This window comes from Marmota marmota, unplaced genomic scaffold (assembly GCF_001458135.2).
Source record: "Marmota marmota marmota unplaced genomic scaffold, marMar, whole genome shotgun sequence".
NCBI lineage: Eukaryota > Metazoa > Chordata > Mammalia > Rodentia > Sciuridae > Marmota > Marmota marmota.
This window is the reverse complement of record NW_026000229.1, coordinates 45,293,524-45,309,313: the sequence shown is the minus strand read 5'-3', so window position 1 is coordinate 45,309,313 and position 15,790 is coordinate 45,293,524. Positions and strand designations below refer to the sequence as shown.

At 33.7% G+C, this 15,790-nt stretch overlaps 1 protein-coding gene across 1 annotated transcript; it reads left to right on the top strand.

The window, feature by feature from the left end:
* The first annotated feature begins 10,151 nt into the window (after positions 1–10,151).
* On the top strand, positions 10,152–11,093 carry LOC107137679 (olfactory receptor 4F15-like). The gene has a single exon (XM_015480140.1). It carries the CDS (start codon positions 10,152–10,154, stop codon positions 11,091–11,093), a length of 942 nt encoding a protein of 313 aa, XP_015335626.1.
* The last annotated feature ends 4,697 nt before the right edge of the window (positions 11,094–15,790 follow it).

Here is a 15,790-nt window from a genome sequence, read left to right as displayed (position 1 = left end):
AGAAAAGCCCAGGACCTGATGGATATACAGCAGAATTTTACAAGACCTTTAAAGAAGAACTAATACCAATACTCTTCAATCTATTTCAGGAAATATAAAATGAGGGAGAACTTCCAAATTCATTCTACAAGGCCAACATCATCCTGATTCCAAAACCAGACAAAGACACTTCAAAGAAAGAAAACTTCAGACCAATATCTCTAATGAATATAGATGCAAAAATCCTCAATAAAATTCTGGCAAATTGGATACGAAAACATATCAAAAAGATCGTGCACCATGATCAGGTGGGATTCATCCCCGGGATGCAAGGCTGGTTCAATATATGGAAATCAATAAATGTAATTCACCACATCAATAGACTTAAAGATAAGAACCATATGATCATCTCGATAGATGCAGAAAAATAATTCGACAAAATGTAGCATCTCTTTATGTTCAAAACACTAGAAAAACTAGGGATAACAGGAACTTACCTCAACATTGTAAAAGCTATCTACGCTAAGTCTCAGGCCAGCATCATTCTAAATGGAGAAAAATTGAAGGCATTCCCTCTAAAGTCTGGAACAAGACAGGAATGCCCTCTCTCACCACTTCTCTTCAACATAGTTCTGGAAGCACTAGCCAGAGCAATTAGATGAAAGAAATTAAAGGTATAACTATAGGAAAAGAAGAACTTAAACTAGCACTATTTGCTGATGTTATGATCCTATACCTAGCAGACCCAAAAGGTTCTACCAAGAAGCTTCTAGAACTAGTAAATTAATTCAGCAAAGTGGCAGGATTTAAATCAACACCCATAAATCAAAGGCATTCCTGTATATCAGTGACAAATCTTCTGAAATGGAAATGAGAAAAACTACCCCATTCATGATATCCTAAAAAAATAAAATACTTGGGAATCAACTTAACAAAAGAGGTGAAAGATATACACAATGAAAACTACAGATCCCTAAAGAGAGAAATAGAAGAAGATCTTAGAAGATGGAAAGATATACCTTGCTCATGGACAGGCAGAATTAATATTATGAAAATGGCCATATTACCAAAAGCACTTTACAGATTCAATGTGATTCTGATCAAAATCCCAATGGCATTCCTTGCATAAATAGAAAAAGCAATTATGAAATTCATCTGGAAAAATAAAAAAACCCAGAATAGATAAAGCAACTCTAAGCAGGAACAGTGAAACAAGTGGTATCACTATACCAGATCTTAAACTATACTACAGAGCAATAGTAACAAAAACAGCATGGTACTGGCACCAGAACAGGCTGGTAGACGAATGGTACAGAATAGAGGACAGAGAGACCAACCCACAAAATTACAACTATCTTATGTTAGACAAAGGTGCTAAAAGCATGCAATGGAGAAAGGATAGCGTCTTTAACAAATGGTGCTGGGAGAACTGGAAATCCATATGCAACAAAATTAAATTGAATCCCTTTCTCTCACCATGCACAAAAGTTAACTCAAAATGTATCAAGGATCTAGGAATCAAACCAGAGACTCTGCGTCTAATATAAGAAAAAGTTGGCCCTAATCTCCATCACGTGGGGTCAGGCCCCAAATTCCTAAATAAGATACCTGTAGCACAAGTGTTAAAACCAAGAATCAACAAATGGGACGAATTCAAACTAAAAAGTTTTTTTCTCAGCAAGAGAAATAATATGTGAGGTGAATAGGGAGCCTACATCCTGGGAACAAATTTTTATCTCTCACACATCAGATAGAGCTCTAAGCTCTAGCATACATAAAGAACTCAAAAAGTTAAACAACAACAACAACAACAAAAAAAAAATAACCCAATAAACAAATAGGCCAAGGACCTGAACAGACACTTCTCAGAAGAAGATATACAATCAATCAACAAATACGCAAAAAAATGCTCACCATCTCTAGCTATCAGAGAAATGCAAATTAAAACCACTCTAAGTAAGAATGGCAGCCATATGAAGTCAAACAACAACAAGTGCTGGCGAGGATGAGGGGAAAAATGTACACTCATACATTGCTGATGGGACTGCAAATTGGTGCAGCCCATTTGGAAGGCAGTATGGAGATTCCTTGGAAAGTTGGGAATGGAACCACCATTTGACCCAGCTATTCCTCTTCTCAGACTATACCCAAAAGACCTAAAAGCAGCATACTACAGGGACACAGCCACTTCAATGTTTATAGCAGCACAATTCACAATAGCTAGACTGTGTAGCCAACCTAGATGCCCTTCAATGGATGAATGGATAAAAAATTGTGGCATATATACATAATGGAATATTACTCAGCACTAAAAAACAACAAGATCATGGCATTTGCATGGAAATGGATGGCATTAGAGCAGATTATGCTAAGTGAAGTTAACCAATCCCTAAAAACCAAAAGCCAAATGTCTTCTCTGATATAAGGGGGGTGACTCAAAATGGAGTAGGGAGGAGAGCATGAGAAGAAGTTTACCACTAAATAGGGAAGAGAGGTGGGAGAGAACAGGAGGGAGAAGGGGAATTTCATGGAAGATGGAAGGAGACCCTCATCATTATACAGAATACATGTATGACGATGTGAGGAAAAAAAAAGTGTGACACATTATATTGGGTAGAGAAAAGGGAGGGGAGGGTAGGCGAAGGTGGGAAAGGAAGGACAGCAGAATAAAATAGACATTATTATTGGGTAGAGATGGGGGGAGGGAAAGGTGGGAAAGGAAGGGCAGCAGAATAAAATAGACATTATTATTGCTGTAAGTATATACACAACTGCATGACCAATGTGATTCTGCAAACTGTACACTCAGAAAAATGAGAAATTATACCGCATCTGATTCAAATGTATGATATGTCAAGATCATTGTACTGTCATGTGTAACTAATTAAAACAAATAAAAAAAGAAAGAAAGAACACATAATCTGCTCAATAAATCACCTGAGTAAATCATCTCAATATACTTTTCTCAAAAGAAAGAGTACAATGGCCAAAAATACATGAAAATTGCTCAATACATTTAGTCATCAGAGCAATGCAAATCAAAACTAAATTAAGATTCCATCTCATTTCAGGCAGATGGCTTTTATAAAGAAAACAAAAAAAAAAATAATAAATACTGATGAGCATGTGGACAAAATAGAACCCTGTACACGGTTGGTTAGAATGTAAATTATCACATTTGCTATGCAAAAGCGTATGGAGATTCCTCAAAAAAACTAAAAATACAATCATCACATAATCCAACTTACCACTCCTGGTTATACACCCAAAAGAAATGAAGTCAGTAGACAAAATAGATACCTGCATGCCCATATTTATCATGGCACTATGCACAATAGCCAACTTAGGAACTGCCCTAGTACTCAACAACAAATGAATGGATAAGGAAAATATTGTATATCCATAATGAAGTATTATTCCACCATAAAGAAGAATGAAATCATGTCATTTGCAGGAAAATGGATGGAACTGGAGTACAGTGTGTTAAGTGAAATAAGCCAGATTCAGAAACATAAGTATTGCATGTTTTCTCTCATATGTGGATGGGAGAAAAATACAACATGAAAATAGTAGGGGGAAATTTGAGAAGGGGAAAGAGACTGAGACTGAAGGGGCAAGACAGAGTAAGAGGGTGGATGTGATCAAATTACATTATATGTCTATATGGAAATTTCACAAGGAAATCCATTATTTTGTATAATTGATATATTCTAATTGTTATTATAAAAAAGAAAATATTTTAAAGAGCACATTTAATAGTAGTTACTTGGGGCAGGTAGCTGAGATAAGGGTTATAAATTTTACTTGTATTTTGTATGTATTAAAATTATTTTATCATGAATAATTTTACCTTTGAACAGAACAAAACAAAGAAGAGCAAAGTTGGAGAAATCACATGTCACCATTTCAAAACTTATTATACATCTACAACAATATAAGCATTGTGGCACTGGCATAAAGTATATACATATACAACCCAGTTTGTAAATCTAAAAATAAACCCATTCATGGATGGTAGTTGATTCTTGACAAGAGTGCATAGACTGTTCAAGGGAGAAAGGATAGCCTCTTCAACTAATGCTGCTGGGACTATTATATATCCATAAGTAAAATTAAAAAATGAATCTCATAAAAATATGTAAATATTAAATTAAAGAATCAAATATCTAAATGTAAGAGCTAAAACTACAAAAGTATTAAATAAAATGGAGATAAATCTTTGTGAACATTTAGGAATGAATTACATTTGACTTCTAAAAGCACAACAAAAATAAAATATAAATTGGATTTCATCAAAATAAAAATTTCATCAAAGGATTCTAAAAAGAAAGGTAAATGCCCACAGAATAGGAGAAAATATTGCAATCAAACATCTGATAAGGGTCTTGTAATCAGAAAATTTAAAGAATTCTTACAACTTAAGGTAAAACTACAAAAAATTCAATTAAAAGTGGATAAAATACTTGAATAGAGATTTTTTCAAAGATACATAAATGGTCAATAATCATATGAAAATATGCTCAACATTAGTCATTAGGAAAATGAAATAAAAATAATGAAATATAACTTCAAATCCATCAATAAGCCTGCTGTAAGAAAACAAAGAAACAAAATAAATTCTGACAAGGATGAGAAGAAAGTAGAACAGTTTTACATTGCTCTTGGGAATATAAAATGTTATAGCCATTGTAGAAATCTGTATGACAATTCCTATGTATGTTAAACAGGTATTCAAACCAAATTTTGTATGTATGTTCATAGTAGTAATAGTCATAATAGTCAAAGGTAGAAAGAATCCAGATGTTCACCACTCAATGAATGGATAAATGAATATGGTACATCCATTCAATGGAATATTATTTAGTCACACAAAAAGAATGATGAGCTGATATGTGCTTAAATATACATGAACATTGTAAACATTATGCTGAATACAGAAGCCAGACACTAAATAGCAATACTGTTTTGATTTTATTCACATGAAATGTTTAGGACAAAGAAATCCTTAGAGGCAGAAAACAGATTGGTAGTTTGCACGTGTCTTGGGAAAGAGGACACTTAAGAGTGATTGCTCAATGGATATGAGATTTCTGTTTAAGGTGACAAAACCATTTTAGAATTTTGTGGAGGTGATGATCGTAAAAATTGTGAATGTGCTAAATACAACTTAATTTTATTCTTAACGTAATTAATTTCATGTTATGTGAATTTTAGCTCAACAAAGAGAAATAAAATTAAAAGCTGAAAAAGGATAAACCAAGAAATACGATTTAAAATTCTGAGATAATATTTTTGTCACTCAATTTGATTTACCACAGTTCTTTCAAAATCATACTTAGGTTCAACTTTCCTTTTGCTTGATATTAAGTAAAAATACATTTGTGGTTTAAAATAATCTGTTATTATTAACACACTAAACATCTCATTATAAAACCTCCAGATTTGGTATTGCATAAACCATAAACTAAAATATAGTAAAATGGTGATAATTAACAGTAATTTAATTGACAAAAATCAAGTTTGTTAAAACAATGTGTTGAAATGGAGTTCTGATAATCGACAATATCAAATGACTAAGGGTGTGTGGCATTTGGTGTTGTACCTGTGCGTATCATTTTTGGATCCACATTTCAGGCATTCACTCAGTAGGCCTGGCACCAGCCTGAGTAAAAACACCACAGTACTGAATTCACAAATGGGAGCAAGAATTCTAGCTCCCTTTCTGCCTTGAACAGCAGAGACACAACCTCATTTGTTAAAGAGAAATATTGCCTTTTCATCTCACAGTCTTGTTAGAAAGAATAAATAAAAATATGTGTAAAAAAGCTAAGAAAAGGAAAATATAAATAGGTCTGTGAATTCCTACTTATATGTAATAACAACAATTTTAAAAAGGAAACAATATGTTCTACTGGTTATAACCATTGACTTTGAAATCAAAAAGCAATTGGGTTTGTATATCAGATGACACCAGTGTGGTGATCTTTGCCAATATATTTAATCATCATTTTAGTTAATATTGGTATATATAAATAGGGATGTTTCTTGCATAAATGGGATAAAAAGCTGATATAGTTGTTTCAGAGAATACTGCATGAATATGCTTCCAAAAGAATTTTAAATGATGTTTATTTAATGAGTTTGTTAATAGCTATTCTTTTTTTACTATTATTGTTCTAAATGATATTTAATGTGTTAATAGACAATAAAATGTCAAATTTTAATTTTTCTTTAAAGATATTTTGCTCTCATATTTTATTAGATAGAGTTTCCTTTGTTTTCTATCTGCATTCCTAATGGAATGGCTAATAATATTTTTTTTTCCTTTAAGGCCATAAACATTCAAAAGTAGAATTCCCATGATAAATGACTTGGGGACTCAGATCACCAGTCATCAGGTGGTCAACAAATGCTGTTGTTAGGTGGTTGTTAGAGCTGGAGCAGTTGTGAGAGGCACTAAACACACAGCACCAAACAGAGAAATATTTCTTGAAAGATCCAGTAATAGTGCAAACATTATTTTCCAGAATCATTTTTTCTTTGTTTTGAGCAAGGTAAGTTGAAACAATACCATGAAAGTTAATAACCTATAAAAATTGTCAGTTATTTTCTTTGTTTAGTTTGTACTTAGTGTGCCTATGCCAAAACATTGAAACTCTTTCTCATCTCCATTTCTGTTTTTCAATTTAAAAGCACCTATTGAACAGCTACTTACACTGTCCTTCCAAAGAGAAATTAGAATTTTTATTGCTTCATGTGCCAGGATTATGTCTTGGTTTGTGGGGAAATTCCTGAGTCTAGATTATATTTCCATAGGGACTATTGAAGACCTTAGAAATTTGTTTTACAGTGAATTCTCTCAGACCAGCTATATATGCATGATAATTTCAGGAGTAAAAATTATTTTTTAATAATTCCACTGTCATCACTTTTTACAAGGATCAAGATGCAGGGTGAACATTCTTTACCTAGAAACTATGATCAATTTACCCTAACATTTGTATACATATGTCTGCTTGTACCCACCTAACCATGCATCTCTCAAACTCACAGCATTGTGGGCCAGGATTTATGAATAAGATACAGTTCCTGCTCTCAGGAAGCTCATGGACCTCATATGGGAGACAAGGAGACCACTCATGGCCAATTACACTGTGAAACAAATAATATAGGAGGTTTGCCAATACAATGTGAAAGCAAAGAGGAGGAATGTCTAATCCAGGCTGGGTAGAAAGGGATGAATTGACACATGGATGGAGATCTGATCAGCTAAATAAAGAATGCTTTAAAAAATATGTGTGAACTTGAGAAATCATGAAAGAACAAAAACTGATCATGTCATGCATCAGGTTTGTGAGGGGGACAGGCTGGATGAGAAGCAGGGCAGATGTGCAGCAGACAGATTCCAGAACCTTTATCACCACACTAGGATGTTCCCAAGGCAGAGGTCAGTAGGGAATTTAAGCAGGGAGCAGGCGGGAAGGTGCAGGAAATGCTGCCTTGGTAAGCTGGCTCAACTGCTTCCCTTTCACCTTTGTGCTGTTCCTTCTTGCCTCTGTTCTCTGTTTCTTCTCTTTCCTTGTCCAGGTCCCTCTCTACTCTCTTCTCCCTTTGCCTTTCATCTCCTGCCTGGAATGACAGACACATTTACAAGAAGCCAGCAATAATAGGAAGGTGAGGTTTAATGTTGGTGATGCATCCCTTGCTGAGAACAGGCTCTGTGAACAATTTGTAATTTTTTTAATTAAAAAAAAAGATGTTCTTATATTTGTTTTTACAAAACTTTGTCATAATTTATAAGTGCTTATTTGAATGATTCTAACACCCCTACATTAAATTTGCAGGGTTCTTTGCCTTTAACCTCTTAGTTTGTACTTAAACTATTAAAGCAAAAGCAACAACAGGTTGTTGTAAATAAATGTAGACATAGGAAGTGAAAGTCTCATGCACCTCTTTTTTTCAAGATTTATCATTGGAAATGTTTGGTGTATTTCTAGAGAAACTTGTTATTCAAAGTATATGATTAATTTTATTTTAGGCATTCTCTTGGTTTGTGGTTAAATGGAAATCTGTCTAGATTTATATAAGTGAAACTATTTGGGTGATTTTAATAGCATCATATTACTCCATTGTAGAGATATACTACAATGTGATTAATACCTTCACTGTGGATTCACGTTTCATTCACATTCTATTATGTATGTGTACATACATGTATTCACATATATATGACATTTGCTTTTGTGCTGGTATGTCTGGAAATTGATGTGTATATTTTAAAATCTAACAAATAGTGTCAGTTTATAATACCTTAACAAATAAGACTGGCTTTTATATTGAAGCCTTGAAAATAATGTGAATTCTTTTTCTTTCTCTCAACTCTCTCTTCCCTCTATATCTCTACTTCTTCTTTTCTTCTTCCCTATTGATTAGTAATACAAAACCAATGAAGCCCTTACTGTCTTCTGAGGCTGAGCACCAAGAAATATGTTTATTGGCTAATCATATTTGTTGCTCCTTTTGTAAGTTTCCTGTGCCTAACTTCCCCATTTCTCCAAATTAAACCTTCCCTTTATGGAGTTAATATATTGACCTTTTATAAATCATAATATTTTGATTAATCAGTGACAACATTTTCCCTTCCTATGAAGATAGTTTTATTAATAAGGAATTTTAAACATTTGGAAAATAAAAAATAGAAAAAAAAGAAATAAATCTGCCATTTTTTTACCACCCAGAAAAAAAAATCTATTGGCACTGCCTTTTTTGAAACTGAATTTTTTATATTTATAAAAATAATTTTACTCATTTTGCAGAATTGGAAATATACTGAATGCATGTGTATGTATATATGTATGTATATACATACACATAGAATGTGTATATATACACACATATTTTCTATTTTAGAACATGCTATATATGTATATGTGTATATATATATATATATATATATATATATATATATATATATATATATATGTATTCCAGAATATGCATATTTTAAATACATACATTGCATTGTTAAAAACTGTAGACACAGATTTGACTTCAGGTTGTGAGTCACACCTATTGCCGTCACCTCAGTAATTGTCCCATTCCTATTGTTCAGTCCTGCTATATTTTATCCCAGCTATTTTCTACAAAATTTTCTACCTACCTCCCTTGGGGCAGAGCCTCCTGACATCACTCTTTTGTGATGCCAGCCAAAGTACCTGATTTGTGTCCATAAGGCTTAGGGTGTACATTCCTGTGTGGCCTGCCTGTGCTCAAGTCGTTCTTGACTCTACTGTGTACATGGTCTCCCACCAGCTCATGATGCTAATTTAACACTAATTTAATTCTTATGCCTAAGTTGTAAGTCATAAGTTAAGGAAATTTTAATGCCTACTTTGCGCCTTCTAGAGAAAATGTATCAGTGTGCAGTCTCATTATCACTGTAGGACAGTGTCTGTATCTTCATAGCTTCATGCATAAGACATCAATGTTTAAAAACTGATAATTTATTATGTACAACATAGCACCTCATGATATACTATTTATCCTTCAAGTATGAATTGAACTTTTAATGATTGTTGGCTATCTGGATTTCACGTTTTAACAATAGTCTTTATGTCTACTTACATTAAAATTATTTATTTTATTACTTTTCTTTATCAATATGGAAGAAATAATTTTATATTAAATACGTTAGTAATTGGTCTGATATTTTGTAACTGTTTTCTATAATTTGTTTGTACTTAAACCATACACCTTTTTTTATAAGTCTGAACTATCCTACTTACCTTACCCATCAGTAGTAACAATCCTGTTCAGCAGTCATAGCGAGCACCACTATGATGAATACTATTGTTCTCATAGTACTATTCTTTTCCTTATAATGTATTTTCTGAATATATTACAGTTTGACTATTTGTTTAGCTTCATTTGAAACCAGGATCTATGTCCTACCTTGGAACTTGACATAGTTCCTGAGATATAGTAGATGATGATAAGTATTAGTCCAGTGGATGAATGATGGCAGAAGTTTTCAAAACACATTGTAGATATGTGAAATGATTTTTCTTTAATTAAGATTTTGAAGCAATTAAATCTGCTGTTTTCAATATTTCTGAAAAATTGTTTAATAATTATTTTGTTTTGGGTCTTTTAGGTAATACCAGACAAAGTCAATGTATGAAACAAATTATACTGCGGTATGTGAATTTGTGTTTCTAGGACTTTCTACATATGGACCGATTCAGCATTTCTTCCTCACCTGCTCTACAGTGTTGTACCTCACCATTGTGCTGGGAAACACCCTCGTTGTGATTACAGTGACCTTTGATGCTCATTTACATTCCCCCATGTACTTCTTTTTAGGAAACCTCTCATTTATTGATTTATGTCTTTCTACCTTAACGGTTCCCAAAATGATTTTTGACCTCTACTCTGGACACAATACCATATCATTCCAGGGGTGTGTCATCCAGATTTTTGTCCTTCATGTCCTGGGTGGATCTGAGATGGTGCTCCTGGTAGCCATGGCCTTGGACAGATATGTGGCCATCTGCAAGCCCCTCCACTACCTGACCATCATGAGCCCACGGATGTGCAGTTTGCTTCTGTCTGGTGCTTGGCTTATTGGTATCATTCACTCAGTGGCCCAGTTAGCCTTTGTTGTCCATTTGCCTTTCTGTGGTCCTAATGAGATAGATAGTTTTTACTGTGATCTTCCTCAATTTATCAAACTGGCCTGCTCAGACACCTATAGAATGGAGTTCATGGTGACTGCCAACAGTGGGTTCATTTCCACAGGCACCTTCTTCTTGCTGATTATCTCCTATATCCTCATCCTGTTCACTGTATGGAAACACCCTTCAGGTGGTTTGTCCAAGGCCCTCTCCACCCTTTCAGCTCACATCTCTGTGGTGGTTTTGTTTTTTGGACCATGCATCTTTGTTTATATGTGGCCATTTCCCACAGTGTCGGTGGATAAATTTCTTGCCATTTTGGACTTTCTGATCACACCCATCCTGAATCCTGCCATTTACACAATGAGGAACAGAGACATGAAGCTGGCAATGAGGAAACTGATTAGTCAGCTCCTGGGTCTGAGGAAAATCTCCAAATAGCTTATAAGTGCTCAAGTGGAAACTTCTATAAGCTCTACTGTAAACATAAGTGTTCAAAGGCTGCTATCTTGAGACAATTTATTTTCCTTTACTCAGCAGTTAAAGTACTTTGAATAGTTTATTTCAAGTGAATAAGCAATAATAATATCATATTTAATGGTTGTCTACGAGCAATTTTACATAGCTTAAGAATTTAAAATACATTTTGGTGTGGATGATATTTTTATTATTCCATAGAAAACCAATTTTTTACATAAATTCTAATTCACAGTTTATATTTGCAAAGCTACTGGTTTAAGTTGACATTTTCCTCTCTCATTTGGTTGAATAATACTCTCATCTAAAATAGTAGCTATTTCTCATCATATTATTTTTTAGCAAACAAGTAAGGTTCACATTCTATATTGACCATTTTATTATTCCTTATTTTCCTTCCCTTATTCTTTTACTTATACTAACAAATGCACTGTTACTTAAATAATTTTTGAAATAAATTTAACTTCCTTAATAAAACAAATATTGTTTAATATTTACATATGCAAAAAGAAAAAAAAACCAATAAAGTCAGTAAAGTTGACAAAGAAACAGTCAGTAGGGCCTTGAGTGTCATTTTAGTATCTGGTCACTAAGAGGACAACGTTAGTTATCTTCTCCTATCCATGCCCTTTAAAAGTATGCTGGCATAAAAAGCTATGAATTTAGAAGTAACACTCAACCAATGAGCAAACACTATTTGGGGATTGAAAAACCACTACAGTCAGGGGTCTCCGATATAATCTTGTTTAACAAGGATCCAGTACAGGAATGAATACCACTTCAGATTTTGTTACCATGAAGTCTGTGCTTTTAGACTCCTAGGCCTGGAAACTGACCAGTACACAGAATAACACAGTCCCTTTTGTTAAGCTTTTGTAGTTGACATTGTATTCTTATATTGAGATAGAATTTGCTCCCCTATAACTTCATATTATATGCCTCATTTTATAATCTGAAATTGTGCATGATAAAATATCTTCCATAGTGCCTCCTTCTTTTCATATTTGAAAATGATCCTGCTAAGGTTAAATATTCATCTTAGGCTGATCTTTTAGGCAAAATGCCCAATTTTGAAATGTTCATCATAAGACTTTTTTATTATGAGACTACATGGAATATCAGCTTAATATCAAACATCCAATAAATTCTTCAGAAACTATTTCATAATATTATTAATTTTTTTCAGAAGTAACAAGAAGAGTACCTATAAATTAGAGCATTTTCTCACTCATGTATCCTTGAAATCAGACAGCCTACATTTAAATTGATTAAGTGGAAGCTTATAAGCAGGACAGTTTGAAAACATGCTAGACTATACTATAATTTGTTGAGATTATTCAATATATTCTCCAAGAGTGTCCCAGGGATTTCATCAGGGTGGTTATAAATATCTTCAAGAAGCACTCCAGCTGGCATAGTGGCACATGCCTATAACCCCAGCGGCTCAGGAGGCTGAGACAAGAGGATTGTGAGTTCAAAGCCAGCCTCAGCAACTGCAAGGTGCTAAGCAATTCAGTGAGACCCTGTCTCTAAATAAAATATAAAATAGGGCAGGGGAGGTGGCTCAGTTGTTAAGTGACCCTGAGTTCAATATCCATTACCCAAAAAGAAAGAAAGAAAGAAAGAAAGAAAGAAAGAAAGAAAGAAAGAAAGAAAGAAAGAAAGAAAGAAAGAAAGAAAGAAAGAAAGAAAGAAAGAAAGAAAGAAAGAAAGAAAGAAAGAAAGAAAGAAAGAAAGAAAGAAAGAAAGAAAGAAAAAACAAGCAGCACACTAATGGCTGTCACAGTCATCAGGAGTCACAGTCATCAGAAATTTAGCTATAGCACTTGGTTTTTCTAGTGTTAAAGGATTAATAAAAATTCTGGAATAGCAAACAGATGAAAACACTTTACCATCAAATTCAAGGTGGTAATATTTGCTTTAATAGTTAGTGTTATGGGTTAATTTTGTCCCTCAGAAATTCATATGTTGTAGACCCAACTCCAGTATCTCTGAAGGGAACTCCTCTGGGAGATAAGATCTTTTAATGGGTGATTAAGTTAAAATGGCCTGAAAGAACATTACTGGTGTTCTTAAAAGAAGAGAAAGAAGTATCAGAGATGCTCATGCATGGAGAAAAGACCAGGTGAGGACATAGCAGGAAGGCAGCCATCTGCAAGTCAGGGAGAGAGACCTCAGGAGAAAGGAACCTGCCAATGTCTTGATCTTGAAGTTCCAACCTTTAGAACAGTGAGTTGTTCTGTCACCACTCTATAGTACTGTGTCATATCAAACCTAGTAAATTAGCAATTGTAGCAACATGGTCCATTTTGTGCCGCTACAAAGACTGAAGGACTGTAATTTATCTCCCACAGTCTGGGGGCTGGGAAGTACACGATCAGGGAGCCAGTTTCTTAAGTCGGGTAAGAGTGTGTGCACAGGGCTAGTCAAATATTGAAAGGAATATCTTTGATGAATGCCCTAATCACCTCTTAAAGGTGCTACTGATGGGAATGGAAAATGGTGCCAGCCACTGTGGAAAAGAGATTGACAGGAAGAACATGGATGTATTTTTGTTGTTATTGTTTTAGACTTTTTTTTTTTTTTAGTACCGGGGATTGAACCCAGCGGGGCTTAACCACAGAGCCACATCCTCATCCCATTTATATTTTATTTAGAGACAGGGTTTTCCTAAATTGCTTTTAGGGTCTCACTAAGTTGCTGAGACTGGCTTTGAACTCGAGATTCACCTGCTTCAGCCTCGCAATCTGCTGGGATTACAGGTTTACCTCAGTGTGCCTGGCTGTTTTATACTTTCTAGTGGAGAGATTTTCTACCTCATTGGTTAAATCTATTCCTACATATTTTATTATTTGTATCTGGTATACATGGGCTAATTTTCTTGATTTCTTTTACAAATAGTTGCTTATCATATATAGACATGCTACTGATTTTTCTATCTTGATTTGATATCCTACAACTTTACTGAATTTGTTTATTAGTTTTAATACTTTTGGTTGGAGTCTGTAGGAGTTTCTGCATATTCAAGTGGCTCACCTACCAAAAAAAGAGTATTTTTACTTCTTTCTTTTCAACTTTGGTGTTTTTATTTCTTTCTCTTGTCTAATTTCACTGGTGAAGACTTCCAGTACTATGTAGAATACAAGTAGTGAAAGTGGGCAACCCTGTCTTATTCCAGTTTCTCTGTTCAGTATGTTAGCTGTGTTTGCTTTTGTGGTATCCAATAGGTTTTGGATTATTATGTTTCCATTTTTATTCATCTTGAGAAAAAAATTTTCATTGCTTTTTAAATTTTATCCTTCATGCATTCATTATTTAGGAGCATATTTTTAAGTTTCCACTTTTTTTCTGTTGTAATCCTATTATAGATTTCTAGTTTCATGCCATTGTGATCAGAAAGATGCTTGATAAAATGCTAGTCTTAAATTTGTTGAGAATTGTTTTGGAGCCCAGTATATAGTCAGTTCTAGAATTCTGCCTATGTTTGGGAAGAATTGTGTGTTCTGTTGCTCTTGGATGGAATGTTCTATGTATGTTGGTTACATACAATTTGTCTAAATTATTAATTTTCTGTATGGATATACTGTAGAAAGTGGAATATTAAAGCTATTTGTTTCTTTTTTCAATTCTGTTAGTATTTGCATTATACATTTAGGTTTTCCAATGTTGGGTACATAAATATTTTATAGAATTGGCCACACTCATATTATATGATGACCTTTTTTTCTCCTGTAACCATTTTTTTTGCCTGAAGTCTATTTGGTCTCCTACATCTTTTTACATCTCTATTTTTAGCTTACAGATGTCCTTAATGATAAAGCTGATCACTTTCAAGTGTAAAATTATTGGATATTGTATTTTTACCTATTCAGTCTCAGCATATCTTCTGATTAGAAAATTTAACCTACATGTTTACATTTATTTCTGATGATGAAGAACTTATTATTGCCATTTTTAAAATGGTTTTATAATTGATTTTGTGTGTGTGTGTTTCCTGGTTTAGTTTACATATTACTGATTATTTTTGTGGTAATACACTTTGATTCATTTATCTTAATCTTTTCTGTATTCAACTATTTTTAGTGTGATTAACATCAGACTGCTCTCTCTTTGCTTGCAAGATTTCTGCAGAGAATCCTTTTACAGTATTTTTTTAAGTCGCCTTGTATATGTTGCTTTTATCCTGCTACTTTCAAAATTCTTTATCTTTTGACAATGTAATTTTAACATTTCTTTTGGACATTTTTGGATTTGGCTTATTTGAATTCCTATATGCATGTGATCTGAATGTCCATATTTCTCCAAATTGGGGGAATTTTCAGTCGTTATTTGTTTAAATAGACATTCCATCCTTTTCTCTCTTTTCCCCTGGATTTTCAATTATGTGCATGTCCTGTATGGTTATGGTACCTCCTAAGTTCCATAGTTTTTTTCACTCTTTTTATCCTTTTTTTTTCCTCCAACTACATATTCAAATTCACCTATCCTTTTTTCAAATTCACCTATCCTTTCTTTGGCTTTATTAACTTTGCCATTAAAACTTGCTATTAAATTTTCAGTGAAGCTACTGTTTTCTTCAACCATAGAACTTCTAGTGTCTTTTTTTAATGGTTTCTTACTTTTTTGAATGTCTCATTTTGTGCAATTTTTTCCAAATATTT